Source organism: Ricinus communis, chromosome 10 (genome assembly GCF_019578655.1).
Source record: "Ricinus communis isolate WT05 ecotype wild-type chromosome 10, ASM1957865v1, whole genome shotgun sequence".
Taxonomy (NCBI): domain Eukaryota; kingdom Viridiplantae; phylum Streptophyta; class Magnoliopsida; order Malpighiales; family Euphorbiaceae; genus Ricinus; species Ricinus communis.
Genome location: NC_063265.1, coordinates 12,329,743 through 12,347,405, shown reverse-complemented (window position 1 = coordinate 12,347,405; position 17,663 = coordinate 12,329,743). Strand labels below are relative to the sequence as shown.

At 34.7% G+C, this 17,663-nt stretch overlaps 4 protein-coding genes and 1 pseudogene across 10 annotated transcripts; 3 read left to right on the top strand and 2 right to left on the bottom strand.

The window, feature by feature from the left end:
- Positions 1-165: 165 nt before the first annotated feature.
- On the bottom strand, positions 166-1,611 carry LOC8287060. Its single transcript, XM_002512358.4, has 3 exons — positions 1,158-1,611; positions 740-806; positions 166-430 (listed from the first exon to the last, which is right to left on the bottom strand). The coding sequence occupies exons 1-3, from the start codon at positions 1,218-1,220 to the stop codon at positions 204-206; spliced, it is 357 nt and encodes a 118-aa protein (XP_002512404.1). The 5' UTR covers positions 1,221-1,611; the 3' UTR covers positions 166-203.
- A 463-nt stretch (positions 1,612-2,074) lies between these two features.
- On the bottom strand, positions 2,075-5,705 carry LOC8287059 (cyclin-H1-1). 6 transcript variants are annotated; one of them, XM_015714845.3, is made up of 14 exons: positions 5,513-5,703; positions 5,219-5,269; positions 5,031-5,109; positions 4,790-4,908; positions 4,602-4,675; positions 4,340-4,460; positions 4,190-4,258; positions 3,982-4,023; positions 3,642-3,719; positions 3,294-3,352; positions 3,028-3,112; positions 2,776-2,864; positions 2,597-2,674; positions 2,075-2,284 (listed from the first exon to the last, which is right to left on the bottom strand). In XM_015714845.3, exons 1-13 carry the CDS (start codon positions 5,570-5,572, stop codon positions 2,599-2,601), a joined length of 1,002 nt encoding a protein of 333 aa, XP_015570331.1. In that variant the 5' UTR covers positions 5,573-5,703; the 3' UTR covers positions 2,075-2,284; positions 2,597-2,598. The 6 variants fall into 6 exon arrangements, 4 of the variants coding, with proteins under 4 accessions (XP_015570331.1, XP_015570330.1, XP_015570329.1 ...); XM_015714844.3 differs by having other exon boundaries at positions 2,597-2,864; positions 3,711-3,719; positions 5,513-5,705; XM_015714843.3 differs by having other exon boundaries at positions 2,597-2,864; positions 5,513-5,704.
- A 1,127-nt stretch (positions 5,706-6,832) lies between these two features.
- LOC8285586 lies at positions 6,833-10,159 on the top strand (annotated as a pseudogene).
- A 911-nt stretch (positions 10,160-11,070) lies between these two features.
- Positions 11,071-15,180, top strand: LOC8285585 (non-functional pseudokinase ZED1). Of its 2 annotated transcripts, none has more exons than XM_025156116.2 (3): positions 11,071-11,276; positions 11,628-13,643; positions 13,758-15,180. In XM_025156116.2, exon 2 carries the CDS (start codon positions 11,634-11,636, stop codon positions 12,774-12,776), a length of 1,143 nt encoding a protein of 380 aa, XP_025011884.1. In that variant the 5' UTR covers positions 11,071-11,276; positions 11,628-11,633; the 3' UTR covers positions 12,777-13,643; positions 13,758-15,180. The 2 variants fall into 2 exon arrangements, with proteins under 2 accessions (XP_025011884.1, XP_025011883.1); XM_025156115.2 differs by having other exon boundaries at positions 11,623-13,643.
- On the top strand, positions 14,081-14,941 carry LOC8285583 (non-functional pseudokinase ZRK2). The gene is made up of 2 exons (XM_015714866.1): positions 14,081-14,369; positions 14,457-14,941. Exons 1-2 carry the CDS (start codon positions 14,081-14,083, stop codon positions 14,939-14,941), a joined length of 774 nt encoding a protein of 257 aa, XP_015570352.1.
- Positions 15,181-17,663: the final 2,483 nt, after the last annotated feature.

Below are 17,663 nucleotides of genomic sequence, written 5' to 3'. Positions count from 1 at the left end.
GTCATCCAGGATAGAGAAATGCTCTAAGACTTCCTTAGCAAGGCAGTCTATGGCATCAAGAGACAGTTCTTTTGAATTTGAGGACCTTATATATCAACAAATTCTCATCATTCCTTATGATTTATATTCAACATGATCTCCACAAAGCAAAGCATGTACGGCAGATGATGCAAACCATTCAGAAGAAAATTCATAAAAAGAAATCAAGTAATTTGATTAACAAAAGCCTCCACGAATCCCCAACCATCATCAATATCAGGTCCTACCCAATAACCACTTATAACTTTGTGATTATACAAACTTACATTCATACAACAAGAAACAAGTTCACCAAAATGGTCTGTGGGAGTTAAATATCCATGACAGCGCCCCACAGAAGAAAAATCTCTATACGAGCCAAAGGATGCAAGAAGAAGGACGTGGTTGGTTGCTGCAGACAAAAATCCAAATAAATCATTAAGAATAATAGCCTTATACAATCCAATGCGGGAGTGGAGAAAAATAGTCTTGCTTTGCAGCCTAATTAACTTCAATTTGAGATTGAAATTGGTATGTCTCAAACTCGTAATAACTTCAATTGACCAATCTACATATTCCTTACTAAAATGCAGCAGCATTATGAACATAATCAAAGGTACTTTTAACCCATCAAACTTAATATGTAATCAATACGATGAGCATGCTTCAAGATCTTTGACAAGAAACATAAAATCTAAAATGCAAAAGCGAGTAAACATACCGGTTCCAGCTGTAGGTTTGCTTGAAAGTCTAGCAAGAGCTACTTGAACTTTCCTTAATTGAAATTCCTGCAACAAATTAAGTACAGGCAAAAATTAATTTTTATATATAGTATTAACTACTAAATAGATAAAATTGATTGATCATACAGCAAAGAAATAATCTCGTAGGTGCAAAACTTTATAAGATGATACTGAATTTTGAAATTACACAGAAACGCATTATATGAATCAGAGAAAGCTTAAAGAATTTCAAAATGCGGCCGATTGTGCACAGTGAGAATTTAATCAGACCTCGGATTTATGCTGAAAAAAAATCTAACCAATGAGTATTCAAATAGTAAGACTATCAAGATAATTTTAAAGAAAAAAGCACATACAATTGTTTCTTATTGAATAATAAGCTGAAAGGAGTGTTACCTTGACCGAGGATTTCGGGGCACTGAGAGGCATACTTGAGCTAATGGAGAATACAGACGCCATCAAAGTGGAAGCTTTTCTCAAAATTTTCTCTGGGTTTTGTATGTAGGGGACTAGGGGTTAAGGAAAATGATATTCCAAGGAAGAAACTAGAGTACGACGCCGTTTTCAGTCTGCTCCCGTGAACCTATTTTTCTTAAGACGCGCCCAATAGCCAGGCCTGAAGGCCATAATAATCTCAGGCCTTAGGATTTTTAACTGGCCGCTACTGGGCTTGCAAGAAAACGACAAGAAGAAAATGAAATTCAATTTGTTAAACAGTCCCATAATACAGGTTTACTCTAGCACTTGCGCCGAAATGTTTGAACCCCTGTATATTAAACCTGTTCCTACAGTTGGATTATTTCTTAATCAATGTGTAAAGGAATATGATCGGATAGAAATGGCAACGCAGTGGGAATTCCCTATTGGCAGAGAATTCCTACTTGCTTCTCGCGCAGAACAGAAATGGAAAATATAGAATCTATCTACTTAGTAAATAGAAAACTATGTCCAGTTTTCAACTTTTCAAATTTATTTATTTTTAGTATTTCTCTAAAATAAAAATAGAAAACAGTTTTTGCATTTTCGAAATTGTAACTAAAAAGTTTTACCATGTTTATTATATTTTTATTTATTCCAAATCTCCCATTTACACTTAAAATATTACTTAAAATAGAAAATTTTTAACAAAATCTAGAAAGTAAATATGTTTTACAAATTTTATAATTTTCTATAAAAATAAAATAAAAATTCATTTTTCTTAAAAACAGAATAAAATCCTCTACAAATAAACATGCCGATAATATTCATCTGGCGATTAATGGGGATCTGCAAAATTAGATCCCACAGGGATCCAATAGAAAAAAAGAAAAAGATGAACAAATTACTCCATTCCGACAGCAATATTTTCCTTACAATTTGAAAATGCATCTCAATGATTAGTGTGATTCCGCATCTCGTACTCTATGGTGGCAAAATACAGGTTTTTTTCCCTCTACTATCCAAAGATCCATGGATACATAATATTTCTTTTTGGCCAAGAAGATTCCTATTTTAACCAGCAAAAGAATGAAGGTTCCATTTACCTGAAATCACATTGAAACCGAAGTTAGTACAATCAAGATGAAAAGAAAAAGGTTCAGCCCCATTAAGATGGTCCAACCACCAGTTTTTGATGTAGCAAATTATGGTTTCAAGAACCCTGCTATACTCCTATGATAAACTCCTTAAGGAGAGACTCAATAGGCAAATTGCCCGATGAGAGGGATTGAAGGGTCCTCGTATCACAATTTTAAAGACAATATGGTACCCAAACCAAACAAAATATAAGGAGCCAAAACCAACTCAATAATCCCCATTTTAAAAGTGGGAACTTCAATTTACAAGGCAGAACATACAACTACATGGACGGGCCATTTTGCATTTCATTTGAACTCTTATGGGACTTGTGTTTTGATTTCTTCTCCCGATTCTTTCTGTTGCCAAGCAATAAAAACTGGTGTTAGTTAGGACAAACAATGCAAAGACTCTATAGGGCCAATAATTGTTTGAAAATAAGCAAGCATATAAAAAGTACTCGTCGTGCGAGCTATGACCCCAACAAGACTTCAGCTTCCTATTAATGTGCTTCATATCCTTTTCTGTAGGGAATTTGTACTTCTTTACCTGTATGTGGAACCAGCAAAATTACAATAGAGGATAAATTAAAAAATGCAACAGGAAAAGAATCAGATCTCTCTACAATTGAATTGGATGCACCAAATTTCCATCGGAGGGGTGACATAGAATAATTTTGCATCAAATTAAAACTGAGAGAAGAAATTGATACCCAAGAATCTATTGCATCTAGAGATTCAGTGAGATTTGAAATTGTATGCACCAAATTCTGACGAGAGAGAATGTCCCTTAGGTATCTGCAAACAAGTACTGTATAAATTTCACTTTTTGACCAGAAACAAGTTGAGCTCCAGACCAATCTCAATCCAACCAATGATTCCGTAGTTGCTAGTCAAAGTGTAGTCAACATACAAAGAGGAGGAGAGGGAGAGAAAGGGAGGGGAAGGAGAAGGGGAAGTTGCATAGCACAACCCTAACCTTTCAAAATCAAGCACACGATGCATCCCATTTGCACTTCGTAAAGCAGCCAATGCTAACTGCACCAAATTGATGAATGAGGAAGTAAAATGAAATTAGTTAATTACATGAAAGGACAAGCTAGAATTAGCCAAGCTAAATTTAATCAACCATTCGATTCTGTATTGAGACACTCTCTTTTCTTTCTGCATTGATCTCTGGCAAATTCCCCAGCATTCAAGTGAAACAGTAAAAGTAATGCAAAAGGGACGCAAATATAAATTCAATCATACACACATTTGCACCTGGGAAGAAAAAAAGCATCATATTCCAAAACAATGAAGTAAGCCAAGTTTCCGCAAAGGATACCTGCCCCGGAGGAAAAAGCAATGGTGCATCAGTAAACATGATTTTGTCAACTTCTGCTACTGCACTTACTTGCAAATCCTACAAAATATTAATCCACCAGATTAATGTCAAATATCAATGACAGTAAGAAAAAGCTAGTTGGACCATTACATGCAACCATTTATTGGATTAAAAATGCATTGCTGGTTTCAGACATTCTCAGAAAATATTTCCAATATTTAATTAAGGGGAAGATGACAGATAATGTATCCATTAGAAACTAATGATCAAAGGAAATAGTATCAAACAGGTTATCCAGTCATAACAGTCATAATAATCCAAGGTAAAAGTCAGTGATTACCTTCAACATTTGAGTCTGATCATCCGTTGCATGGCAGAAGTCCTATCAGGCCAAAACTAAATGTCAAGATTGCAACACAGAATTTGAAGAGAAATTGAAGTAAGCTTCAAGAAATACAAATTAACCACATGATTAAAACAAGGTCAAATGTAGAACACTTTTGCCAGAGGTAGAGGAACCACAACAACAAATTTTTAGCTGAACTTACCTCCATATCATTGATAAAACCTTCAACTGAACGGTATGGAGCATATACAATAAGATCAAAGTCCAAACTCTGCATAAAAAGAGATTTATGTTTAATACAAAAAAGAGTACTAGCAAGATGGGGAACAGTAAACAAGATCCATATCCATGCCTGAAGAACAATCATCTCGTAATTGAGAATCATTTGATGATCCTGAGAAATCCCCTTACCAAGCTCCTCTGCAGATACATGATTTTCTTCAATCTTACATGCTGCATATATACAGGTTAACCTGTGTGTGCAAAATGGTGATTGCAAGATATTAATCAAGGCAGACCAAAAACTAAAGAATATTATACAAGGGTGATTTATGATGATAATAATCGCACTTAATAAATTAGCATATATAGGAAAGGGATCTAATAAATCATACATTATGTGTTTTGGATCATGCTCCATGACCGACCATTGAAGGTAAAATCTTTTAAAGTATATGAGTGCCGTAGCCTGCAATACATGATATCTCAGTATGGCATCAGTAAAACCTAAACAGCCATGAATTTATTATCCTTTTGTGGCAATAATCATCATCCTGATTATTTAGGAAAGAATGCTACTTGCCTGAATTTTATGGGGAAAATAGAATGCGCTGCAAACTTCTCGAAGTTTAAATTCATAGTATACTCGCATAAATTGTTCTTCGTCAACACTCAATGACTTTGGACGAGAATGTTTATCAGCTGACATGAAAAAACAGGAATCATAAGAGCATTTCTAGAAACTGAAGATGAAAAGAACCTACGGCAGTGAACCAATCATCATAGGTTAAAATTCAGCGAAGAATGAAACCGAAAGTGTCTACCATTGTCTCCAGTGTTCACTTGAGGTTCAGGATATGATATTGACCCATCAACATCTACCTCCATTCTTGTTGTGCCATACTTCAAAATAGGAATAGCAAAGCTTAAAAGAATTATTATAACTGCAGCAAAATAGAAAAAAAAAAGAAAAAGAAAAAAAAAAGATAGCTGTGCCTGTAGCATAGCATACTTTCTCCAACATTTGTTTGGCTCTTTGATTAGTAGCTTTGTGCTTCTCTACCTGTTTAGAAGCTAAACATGGTTACTATGATAACTTATGGAAATCATAAAAATATTACATTCTTCTAATGAAGAATTCATTAAAATTTAGCTAAATTTTTTAATTACCGTAGCAAGATATCACAAGAAAGACGATAAAAGTAACACAAAAGCAAGATTCTGGGAGGAAATTACGGACAACCTGCTCTCATTCAATTTCGAGGGAACCAAACAGCAGAAATACAAAAGATAATGAGCGAGTTACCAGCTGTTGAGGAGTGAAGATCCACTTGACTCTGTGAGTCGAGGTTTGAAAATCGGCCATTGCTTGACTCAGTAACCCTAACTCAACTGTTCTGAGAATTGGCGATTCAGCTTGCTGAAATTTATTCCAGTTATTAGGCAGAACGGCGAGCGTGAAACTGGAGAAGCTTTTTCCTTTTTCTTCTATAATATGCTTTTGCCTTTTGGGAAACAAATTACAAATAACCTCCTGAGAATTAGTATCTAAAGCATTTGAATCCTTGCAGTTTCAAAAATAATATTTTGATTTCTTAATATTGTGTTTGATATAGAGAAATCCCATTACTTATTATACAATTCATTTATAAATTTATATTTTATATAATATAATATAAAGAAATTTTTAATTAAAGTTTTAGTTTATTAAATTCTTAGAATGACCAGGCTATATCAAATTTCACAGAATTGCAAAAATGATTCTAAACTTATGACTGTGATTTTTATTTTTATTTTTTTATCCCTTATTTTTAAAAAATTTAGATTAATTTTAAAATATATTTTACATTTATTTGTATTGCACCAATTAATGGGCAGCTCTGGTTCTGCTAATATGGCAGCAGACCAATAATTAATATCTTCAATTATGAGGTTTTAACTATAGTGCACCATTTCAACTATAGGACATTTGGTATTTATTCATACAATTTGGTACACTTCAATTTTTGGAATGAATATGAAATATGATTTATTTTACTTTTTGTATACATTTTCTACAAAATTCCTTCCATTCTCATTTCAATTTAAGAGCATTCCTCGTCCATCAACCAACATTTTTTTAAATTATTTTCTAATCCTATGCCATGTTGATTTTCTAATGTTATCATGAATTAATTGAAATCATATATTATTTTAAATCTTTCCAGTAATCCTCATAAACAAAAAAAAAAAAAAAAAGAAATCTTTCTATTAAGAATTTAATATTTATAAATTTAGTATTTTTAAGGTAAATGTATAAATCCAAATTTGTACTGATTATGATACATCTATATTTGTATTTATAAATAGGATTATAACCCACAACCTCACAGCTGGTTACATTGACATCTTCTGGATATATTTATATCTAATATGATTCTTAGGGAAAATGAGGGACGTTATTAGATTACATGAATTCTATTTATGCAGAATCATATTTTTACTTAACACTCGATTAAACTTAATTAGATCACTAAAAAAAGCTTAATTAAATCATAATTCCAAATAGAACTTTATCAGTTAATCCAACCGTTGGGCCACAAGAAGGCTCGTTCATAAACCCATAAAGCCCTTTATGGAGGGAAAACGAAATCATCAATCAAAAACGAAAAAATCCTTTATTTTGACTTAATTGCAATAATACCCTCCTGTTTTCCTCTTCTCAATAATCTATCTAAACACAAGACGTTGGTTCAATCTTGACGACGAACTCTTACTTAAAAACCTTCTCTTCTACGGCATAGTGGCATGCACAAGCTCTCTTCCTCACTGCGCCTTTTGAGGTTTTATTAATTATTACAATTTTCATTTCATGGCTTGATTACTGATGTCATATGTGTTCATGTTATGTGAGCAATTTTTAATAAATGCATGCTTGCTTGCATTTTTCTGGGAGATTTGAATTTAGTTCAATGCCTGTTTATCTTTACTTTTTTGAAAAGTCTGAAAACTGCAAGAATTCAGTTCAATTGAATTGTATTTAGTAAATTCTACTAGCTGATGTGGAACTAAATTCTTCCACCTTAAGAAAAAACCAAGGGATTTTCAAAGAAATGAAATCATGCCAAAATTCACATGATCTTTCAACACATTACTTAATACTTATTTATTCCAAACAAGCCATTAGTAATTGCTACTTATTTTGGTTTAGATATATATTTGGACAAATATGGTGAGGAAAATGACAGAAGAAGAGGAAAATTATAGGAAGATGATATGTGAAGAAGCAATAATGAAGGCGAAGAAGATCATGCTGCAAGGAAATATTGAAACAAAGTTTAGTATGGAAGAATGTTTCATGTTTCATTAGTATCCTTTTATAAAATTGCAGATGATTAAAATATGTTTATTTATTGGTCAATCATATTGTTTAATTGTTATGAGATAATCCTTCACTTGATTGATATGTGATAGCTCTGCTTATGAACTTGTTTCTGCTGGATCGTATGACAATTCAATATGGCTTTATGAAAGATTTAAGGAGACAATGGAACAAACTGTTATCTCAATAGTTAGTTTTCTCTATCACACTATTATTACTCGTGCTATTCTGGTTTGAAGTAGAGTTTCTCTTTTTAATATAGTTTTTAAAATATGAAATGCATGAATATAATTGTTACTAATATTGGTATATTATGCTAGATAGCAGCTTTTGAACCTTGAACTAGTAGCAGAAACGGTTCAGGGTGGTAACAAAAACAGTACTGATCCATTTATTCCTCTTACTCTCAGGTGTTGCCATCTTTGATAAACAAATGTAATGCCCCATTGTTGAGAGATTTTACCCTAATGTTGTCAAATTATAGGTTGATGGCAACTTGGCTTTGCAGATTTTTTGAGTATCTTGGCCGCAATTTTATCTGTCACTACGATCCAATGCTTCCACTTAATGAGATCTCCCATAATTGCTTCCAGGATATGGTAAGCAGAAGTTGTTATCCATCCATAATTGCTTACCATTTCTAACTGTTTATAATTATCAATCTGGCTATCCTAAATCTCAGGTTATCAGAGAGTTATATTCTGAATTCCAGGCGGCTGCAATATCGTTGGTTTGTATCTATGGTTTTGATTTCTGTCTCTGAAACCAATATTTAATTTGTATTTTCTTTTTCAGATCAATCAAGAGCGCATGGGATTGCACATTGATCACGACCTGCTGAAGAAAGTTGTTCTTTCGTTCATGGAATTCCATAAGGATGAAGGAGTAAGCTATTATGAAGATTTTGAGATGGCAATGCTTGAAGAAACAGCTACTTACTACTCTCAATTGACTCGACAGTGGCTTCTGTGCGATTCATCTGAAGAGTACATTCAAAAGGTTTTTTTTTTTTTTTTTCTGTTGTAAAGATTTCTGTCTAATATGTATAGTATGGTAGAAATTTCTGTACCTTGCTGTATGGTTGGTTGGGAGGGAAAGTGGAAAGAGGGAGGGAAAAGGGTAGAGCAAAATCCAGTTTCCTTTGTTATTGATATGAATGAAAGTGAACATTCCTTTTTTATTTTCAGGTTTCCTGGTGCTTGGATCAAGAGAAAGGAAGAGCTAGTTGCTACTGGCCTCTGGCACAGAAGTTAAGTTAATAAAGGTACTTCTATTTCTTTTCAGATCTTCTTCATGCAGTAGAAATGAATTAACTTCCCAAATGGCTTCTACATTTAGCCACAAGTTTCATTGAAATTTTAAGCTTTTCCAATTTTCAATGGAGTTATTCTTTGATCCCTGTGTCTCAAATTCCATTTTATCCTCTCTTTCTCAGATCAGTCTATATAGTACTGCAGGACAAAATATGCCTTGTGATATTGAGTTGGTCTGCTTTGAGAGCTTTAATGAGTACTTTATCTAGAGCTTTATTTGGATCTACTATTATGTTTTTGAAACTTGGGAGGCTGCAATTGTTATGGTAGGTGTCATAATGGGATAGACAGTATAAATGCAGCATTCATGGAGAGATTTGGTGTGGTATTAGAACTTCACAGATCATTTAGGCTACAATGTTACGCTCTTCTTGGTTTCTTCTGCAGATTGTCAGATGCCAGTTGCTGGATCAAACAGTGGACAAACTAATCGAAAAGCAGAAGGCTGAGAACTGTGGCCTACTAACAGATTATCAGGTGATATAAACTTTCTAACGTTATTGTAATTTTGCTACTTGCGAGTGAAACCAAAGTGTCATCCATATCTTTATCACTGGTAGCATAAGATGGTAAAAATTAATGGTGGATCCAGAGAACACATAAAACAGGAGGTTGACAGTGGATTCTGCTTACTTAAAACACCTTTCCTTTTGCAATGACAGCTTCTCTTTTGATAATTCAGACCCGAAGACATTTCTTCCAGAAAATTGAAAATTTTTAAAGATCCAACTTTAATGGAATTCCAGTCAATCGCTTCCCGAGCCTTTTTGCTTGTGCGTCGAGAACTTTTGGCTGATATGTGGCTATAAATGGGTCATTTGCAGGAAATGTTGTCGCAATATGCTGGCATGACTCTTAAAGAGGGAAGCTCTGCATCAACACTAGGTGATTGGCTGGCTGCGTTACTGGCAAAATCAACTCAAATATTCTGAGTTTGAAATAGTGTCGATGGAAAATTTTTTGCCGAGATATCTCCTTATTAAGGTAGTTATTTACAGGAAACTGACACGGATTTCTCTCCTAAAAGAGATGAGATGGTTATGATGTTTTCACATAAGTGCTTCTTTTTGTTTCTCATACCCAGCTAGGTTTATTCATGGGCATATTCTCATAGGTCTCGAAGTATTGTATTATGCCGTTCTTATTCTCTTCTAAACGGTGGTATCTGATAACTTGATTGATCATTTGTTAACACTTGTAAAAACATTATTTTGACTACTCGATGTCAAAAATCACCCACTCAAAAGTTACTTTTTGTGCCGGATGATATTTTCATCAACTTTTCTGTATGGTATATGCAATCTGTATTACAAAGTGTAGCAATGGCATGCAGCATGCCGATAAAATTAGCACAAGAAACGAAGGTGGTGTAAAACTACCTCAAAAAGAACCGAGGCATAAACAATGCAATAAACATATCCACACGACAGGTTGCTCTGTGTCAACATCCTTTCACTGGTTTTCCTGTCCTGGCAATGGGAAGCCCATAGCTTCTTCTGGGCCTTCTGCATTTTCCAGTTTCAGAAGGTGTTTATCTGGTCTAAGCCCATTTCACCATGGAACAATGAAGTTTCTGTCCAATGATTTTTTTCTATTGACCTCAAATTTCCATACGAGTCTGACATATATATGTTGACCCCAATTTCATCCTACTAGGGTAACCAATAGGGAAATTTAAAATTTTGCTTTGTTTTCTTACCTCTTTCTTATCCAATTTCACATCAATAAGCAATGGAAATGACATGTTTACAAGAAAAGCTTTCTTAATTAAGTACATATAATTGGTAAATGTCCTCATAACACATAGAATTTACCATGAAAGCTAAAACAGTATAAAGCTTTGAAGACTATTTAAGACAATTGACTAGTTCATAACAGAAATTTATGCGAAACTCCCTCCACTTTTTATCTTCTAGTGTGAACCACAAGTAGATGTGCAGCCAATTCAACTCTCTAACATCAAAGAAACCTTTTTTTCTTTTAACAAATAAAATAATGATCCTTTAATTATTTTAAATTTTATTCAATAAATTGGGAACTAATTGTTTTCTTTTTATAGTATGTGTGTGTTTTTACTTTTAACTAAAACTCTTAATCATGAATCATAAATGAGTTTATGATCAATTACCCTATCGTGCTTGGACCTTATAAATACGGTCTTCATCAACTATAATCATATGAAAATGTAATTAGAGATAGTTGACTAGTAGTTGACTAGGAAAATATCTGGGGTCATTTATTCAATGTGCAGCGTGACTCGTCCTTCGATATGAAACTTCGAAGAAGCTGATGCTGCCTACACTAAGAGAGATTCTTGTTAGCTACAGCTTTTTGAGCATCAACAAAACTGCATATCATTTATCTCTGGTGCGATCAGATAACTGGGCTACAAACAGGTACATCATCTTATCTTTAATTAATTCATCCTCAGCTATGTCTGTATCTTCTAGTTTTAGTTTTAGTATGCGTATATATGTTTGTCTAATTGAAAACGCGAACCTTTTCGTCATAAGTCTGGTAAGACTTGTAGAACATTAAGATTTCTCTTTAGTTCTTATGAAATTTTAAAACTAGATTGATCAGTAGGAGAGCATGGAAACGCAAGAAAGATTGGAAAAAGAAAAGAGTAGAAGAATGGATGAATTTATAATCTGATATTTCGTGTTTTGATAAGCTAGCTCACACGGTAGTCTCAGAGTCGGTATGTTTTTATAGTGTGCGAATTTGTGGTTTGGTGGACAGGATAGGCAAATATGTTTTCATGCTTTAGAGACAACATGGATGAGAATGAGAAAGCGCTAATGAGGAATGGAGGAATACTATTAGAAAAGTCGATTGCCTTTAATAATGGCAGAGGTAATCCTATCCGTTGCTTCTCCGTTGAAGAGCTCCAAACTGCAACAAATAGTTACTCCCAAAATAATGTTATTTATGAAGGAGGATGGCATACACATTATAAGGGTTTTCTGCGAGAGCGTCCTGTGATTGTGAAAAGATACCGTACTAATATTCATGAAAGAGTTTGTCCTATCAATGATATTGTGTTTGCGTCAGAGATGAGCAGGCATAAAAATGTTCTGAAATTGCTAGGATGCTGTTTAGAGTCCGAAATTCCCATTCTAGTTTTTGAATATGCTGAGAAAGGAAATCTACATGATTACATCTACAAAACAGATAGTGCAAGTTTTCGACGTAGGTTGAAGATTGCTGTTGATGCAGCTAATGTGATTGCTTATCTCCATACTGCATTTCCCAGACCCGTTGTTCATAGACATATTACACTCTCAAATGTCTGGCTAGACGAAGACTCTGTAGCAAAAGTGACGGATTTTTCACTATCCATGTCAATTCCTGAAGGTGAAACCCACATAGAGGATTTTGTTATGGGAACCTGCGGGTATGCTGCTCCTGAGTACGCCCGTTCAGGAATATTCAATGAGAAGATTGATGTTTTTAGTTTTGGAGTACTTCTTCTAGTTCTTCTGACCGGCCAAAAACCATTCCAAGGTAATTGGGAAAATATACTAAAGGATGCAAGGTTTGATGAGATCATAGGCAGCTTAATTGTTGAAAAGGTGTCATGGTCTGAGAAAAAACGACAGGAAACTTTTTTAACCCGCACTCGGCAGAAGCTTGACTTAACCATAGACCCCATAATCGTTGAAGAGGGGCCATGGCCTGAAAAGGAGCAACAATTGAAAGCTGTTTTAATGCTTGGCGTTCAGTGCATTGACCCGGATGAAGAGAATAGACAGAAATTACTGATGTGGCAAAACAACTCAGGCATTTTTATCTCTCTCTTATTTCTAATTGTTAGTGCTTCCCTCTTACAACAACATTTTTCCCCATTCCTTCATCTTTATCACTTTCTGATTTGGTTACCATGTCTATGTTAGCAAGCTTTTCGAATTTTCTCTGCTCTTCCTGAATAAACAAATCCAGCTTCATATTTTTTTCTGAGAAAATCCAGCTTCCTATTATATGGCCATTAATTGTTTTTCTTTTGAAACAATGGTCATTAGTTGTTAATTCATGAGATTATTTGACCGTAAAAGTATTAATTGTTAATTAATACAATTTGGTCATTTCTCACAAACATATTTCTTACTTTTGGTCCTTGCAATTTATAATCTATTTTTTTAATTATTAATTTAATAAGTAATTCCTTTCATTAATTACCATAAATATTATCATATACAATTAATTTTACATTTTATAATTTGAAACTATATCTTTTATGGAAATTTTAATAAAAAATAGTGATAAAATTTAAAGATATTATCCAAAATAACTTTTCCTTAATTGATGTGTAAATTGAAAGTGAATTATTTTATAGGATGGAAGGAGTAATTATTAATATTTCAATAGCATGTATGAAAATTGTTCCTTATTTCTCTCTTCTTCGTTTTGGAAGCGATATTTAGAGATTGATGGACTGTCTTCTATTTTCTTCTTTCTTTGAAGACTTCCCCTTATGACTTCAGTTTTAGATAACTCTTCTGATTACGATGTTACATCAGTACTTAATGGAGTCCCTGTTGCAAATTAACAAGTCCTGAAGAGAAATTTATGGGAAACTTCCTCCTGTTATCCTGTAGTATAGACCCTAAAGTAGACGTGCAACCAAGTCAACCCTGCAACATCAAAGAAACCAATTTCTTCCAATTTTTTCTATACCCCACTAGACGATTGTGTCCCTGTTTTTGTTTTGCTTTTTTCTTACAGAGGATTCTTGGGAATTGAAGATTTCTTAATTGGGACAGGTACTTTTTTTTTTTCTACCTCTTTTTCACCTTTATTTAGTTTTTGAAGTCACTGAACTGCATACATGCTAGCACAATTTCATAGAACCTGAACTCTGTTTCTCTATACCACAGCAAGTGAACAGTGAACAGTCTATAGGCAAGAAAGATGATCGCATGCTTCAGAGCCAAGCAAGATAGGGAAGCAGAAGCAGAGACAGCATTCGTGAAAAATGGGAGGATGCTAGTAGAGGCTTCAATCTCTTTCAATAATGGTGGAGGTAATCCAATCCGTTGGTTCTCTGTCAAAGATCTCAACAATGCTACTAAAAACTATGATCATAGTCAAGTTTTCTGGGATGATGGGTTCTATATGTTGTCCACGGGATCGCCCAATAATCTTGAAAAAGTATGCAGTAAATCAAAATTATATCAGTGAGATTGTGTTCACATCGCAAATGAGCTCTCCTATCAGTGAGATTGTGTTCGCATCGCAAATGAGCTCTCCTATCAGTGAGATTGTGTTCGCATCGCAAATGAGCTCTCCTATCAGTGAGATTGTGTTCGCATCGCAAATGAACTCTCATAAAGATGCTCTAAAACTGCTAGGATGCTGCTTAGAGACTGAACTTCCAATTCTAGTTTTTGAATCTGCTGAAAATGGAACACTTCATGATCGCATTTATAATCCCCATCTAGCTGGTTTTCAACCTTTATCATGGACAAATAGGCTAAGGATTGCAATTGGTGCAGCTACTGCCATTGCGTATCTTCACACTGCATTTCCAAGGCCTATTATTCATAGAGATATCAAACCTTGAAATATCCTGCTAGATCAAGATTATGTTCCCAAGCTCACTGATTTTTCTTTGTCCGCACCCATTCCTGAAGGTGAATACCATATAGAACATGGAGTACGTACTGAGAAAGTCCCAAAGGAGACACTAGGATTTCTTGCTGCGGAGTTCTTCTCAAAAAGTACTATAAATGAGAAGGTGGATGTTTATAGTTTCGGTGTAGTTCTCCTTTCGCTTTTGACTGGAAAGAGGATGCAACATCCTCTTCCTTTTGCAACTCCTGAGAATTATTTGGTGGACGGTCTGAAGGCATATGCGGAGACAAAAAGGTTTAACTATGAAATTGTAGTAGACCCCTTTATTTTACAAGAGGGTCCCTGGCCTGGGAAAGAGCAGCAACTACAAAAGTTTTCTCTGCTTGCCCTTCAGTGCTCCTGTGATCTTGAAGAAAATAGGCCAGCAATTACTGAAGTGGCAAAACAACTAAGGCAAATCTATCAGTCTGCAAGTAGTAATTGTTGAGATCAATTCTGTTGTTGGAGTTAATTTGATGGGCTTAGATGCATGGTATAATATTATTAATAATACATCTATGGAAATTCCTGGTTGTTTATTTCTCTTCTTTAGTACTGGAGTATTACTTTTTGTAATAATATCAGATACAAAATTAAGCCCGTGTACTACAATGTATCACAGGTTCTCGACACATTGTAGCATTGAAAAGATATTTGAAAAAAGTACAAAAATATACTTTGTGGTTAGGCGCTTTTGCACTCAGAGGACTAATTTTTTTCGTGATAAAGAAGTACTATGTGATTTATTTTACTATATTATAAATTAATATCTTTAGATTTCTATAATTTAATATTAGTAATAATATTCTTTTAATAATAAAATTATTTTATAGATGATTTACCATCAAATCAGCTATCGGGATACTCCTAAAATATTATAATTTTATTTTCATCTTTTCTTGTTCTGTAAAACATATATAAGTGAGGTAATATTGATTCACACTTAAAAAAACTATGGCAGTTGCTTATCTACACACTGCTCTTTCAAGGCCCGTTGTTCTTAGAGATTTTAGACTATCTACCATAATATTGCGTAAAGACTATGTTCCCAAGATTACAGATTTTTCTCTTCTAATATCTATTCCTGATGGTGAGTCGCATGTCATAGTAGATGCCGTGCATGGAAGAATAGGAAACTTGGCACCTAAATATGCTTGTTCAGGTTATGTAACTGAGAAGCTTAATGTTTTCTGTTTTGGTGTGTCTGTGAAAAAGATGAAATAATTATTGGTATTGATCTGTGATGATTTACAAATTGTTATTCTGAGATCTAATGAATGAGTATGACCCTATATACATTTGAGATTAACGGTTTTATTGCTATGATGTTTAGACCCTAAATTCTATGTCAACGATCTTATTTCTATTCTGGGATTAGTAGAAGTGATCTTTCTTCCTTAGGGAAGAAAGGTTGCTCCTAATGTCAGCTTTCTGGCCTGTGATGATAAGACTTGAGGCCTTGACCCTTAGTCTTTAACTGTTGGTTTAGACTTGTTGTGTTTTGCTTTTGTTCTTCAACACTCCCCCTCAAGATGGGTTCGAATAGGTTGACCGATCTCATCTTGCTAAGAAGATTTTGATGATTAGCTTTGTTCTAGGCTTTTGTGAGAATGTCTGCCAACTATTCGTGGCTTCTGATGAATGGAGTTTCAATTTCGCTCCTTTATGAAGTGGCAGTCTACTTCAATGTGCTTAGTGCGTTCGTGGAAGATAGGGTTTGAAGCAATGTGCCTTGCTGCTTGATTGTCACAGTACATCTTTATTGGGCCTTTGCATTCAATTTCCATGTCTGTAAGTACTTGTTTGATCCATATTAGCTCGCTGGCTGTTGATACTATTGCTCTGTATTCTGCTTATACGCTGGATCTTACACTTACAGTTTATTTTTTGCTTTTCCACGTTACTAGGTTGCCACCCACAAAGGTACAAAAACCAGAAGTTGATTTTCTGTCACAGCTTCCGGCCCAATCTGCATCGAAAAAACCAACAATATCATTTGTACTATTATTTTTCATCCAAATACCTTGACCAGGGGTGCCCTTGAGATACCTAAGAATCCTATCGATGGCATCCAAATGACTAGTACGTGGTGCATGCATGAACTGGCTTACCATACTCACTGCATAGGTGATATCTGGTCTGGTGACAGTGAGGTAGATTAGTTTTCCTATTAGGCGTTGATAATGCCCTATATTATCTAAAGGATCGCCATCTTCTAGGTTAAGTTTGACTTTAGTCTCCATTGGTGTATCTATAGGTTTCACCCCTATTTTTTCTGTTTCTTTTAACAGATCAAGGACGTACTTCCTTTGGGATAGAAACAGGCCTTTATGAGATTTGGCTATTTCTTTCCAAGAAAGTATGACAGTTGACCGAGGTCTTTGATGTCAAATTCTCTTTTTAGTTTTTGTTTAACTTTTTCAATTTCTTTATTATTGTTACCTGTTATGATGATGTCATCAACATAAACAAGGACAACGACGGTGCATGTGTGAGTGTGTTTGACAAACATAGAGGAATTAGATGCACATTTAATGAAATTAATTCTTAAGAGAAAGTGGCTTAGCTTGGCATACTATGCACTTGGCGACTGTTTCAATCCATAGATAGCCTTTTTTAGCTTACATACCAGGGATTAATCGGTTGTAGGCTTGTAACCTGGAGGTAGGGTCATGTAGACTTCTTCGAGAGAGACCCTTGGAGGAACGCATTTTTCACATCCATTTGAAATAAGCTCCATCCTGAGTTAATAGCAATAGATAATAAAATGCGAACGGTGCTCATTTTAGCTACTGGAGCAAAGGTTTTCTGATAGTCTACCCCATATATTTGAGTGAACCCTTTTGTTACCAGTCTAGCCTTATATCGCTCAATCGTCCCATCATGTTTATATTTGATTTTGTACACCCATTTTCACCCCACAGGTTTTTTATTCTATGGCAGAGATATTAATTCCCATGTGTCATTTTTTTTCAAGAGCCTGAAGCTCTTCCTTCATAGCCTTGCACCAGTTAGGGTTGGTGTTAGCTTCATAGAAGGAAGAGGGCTCAGTGTGAGCAGTGAGATTACTTAGATAGGTCTTATATGAATTGGACACAGTGTGATAACTAATAAAGTGTTGGATGGGATACGACACCTGGTGGGACACATAGTCCCTTAGTCTGACAGGA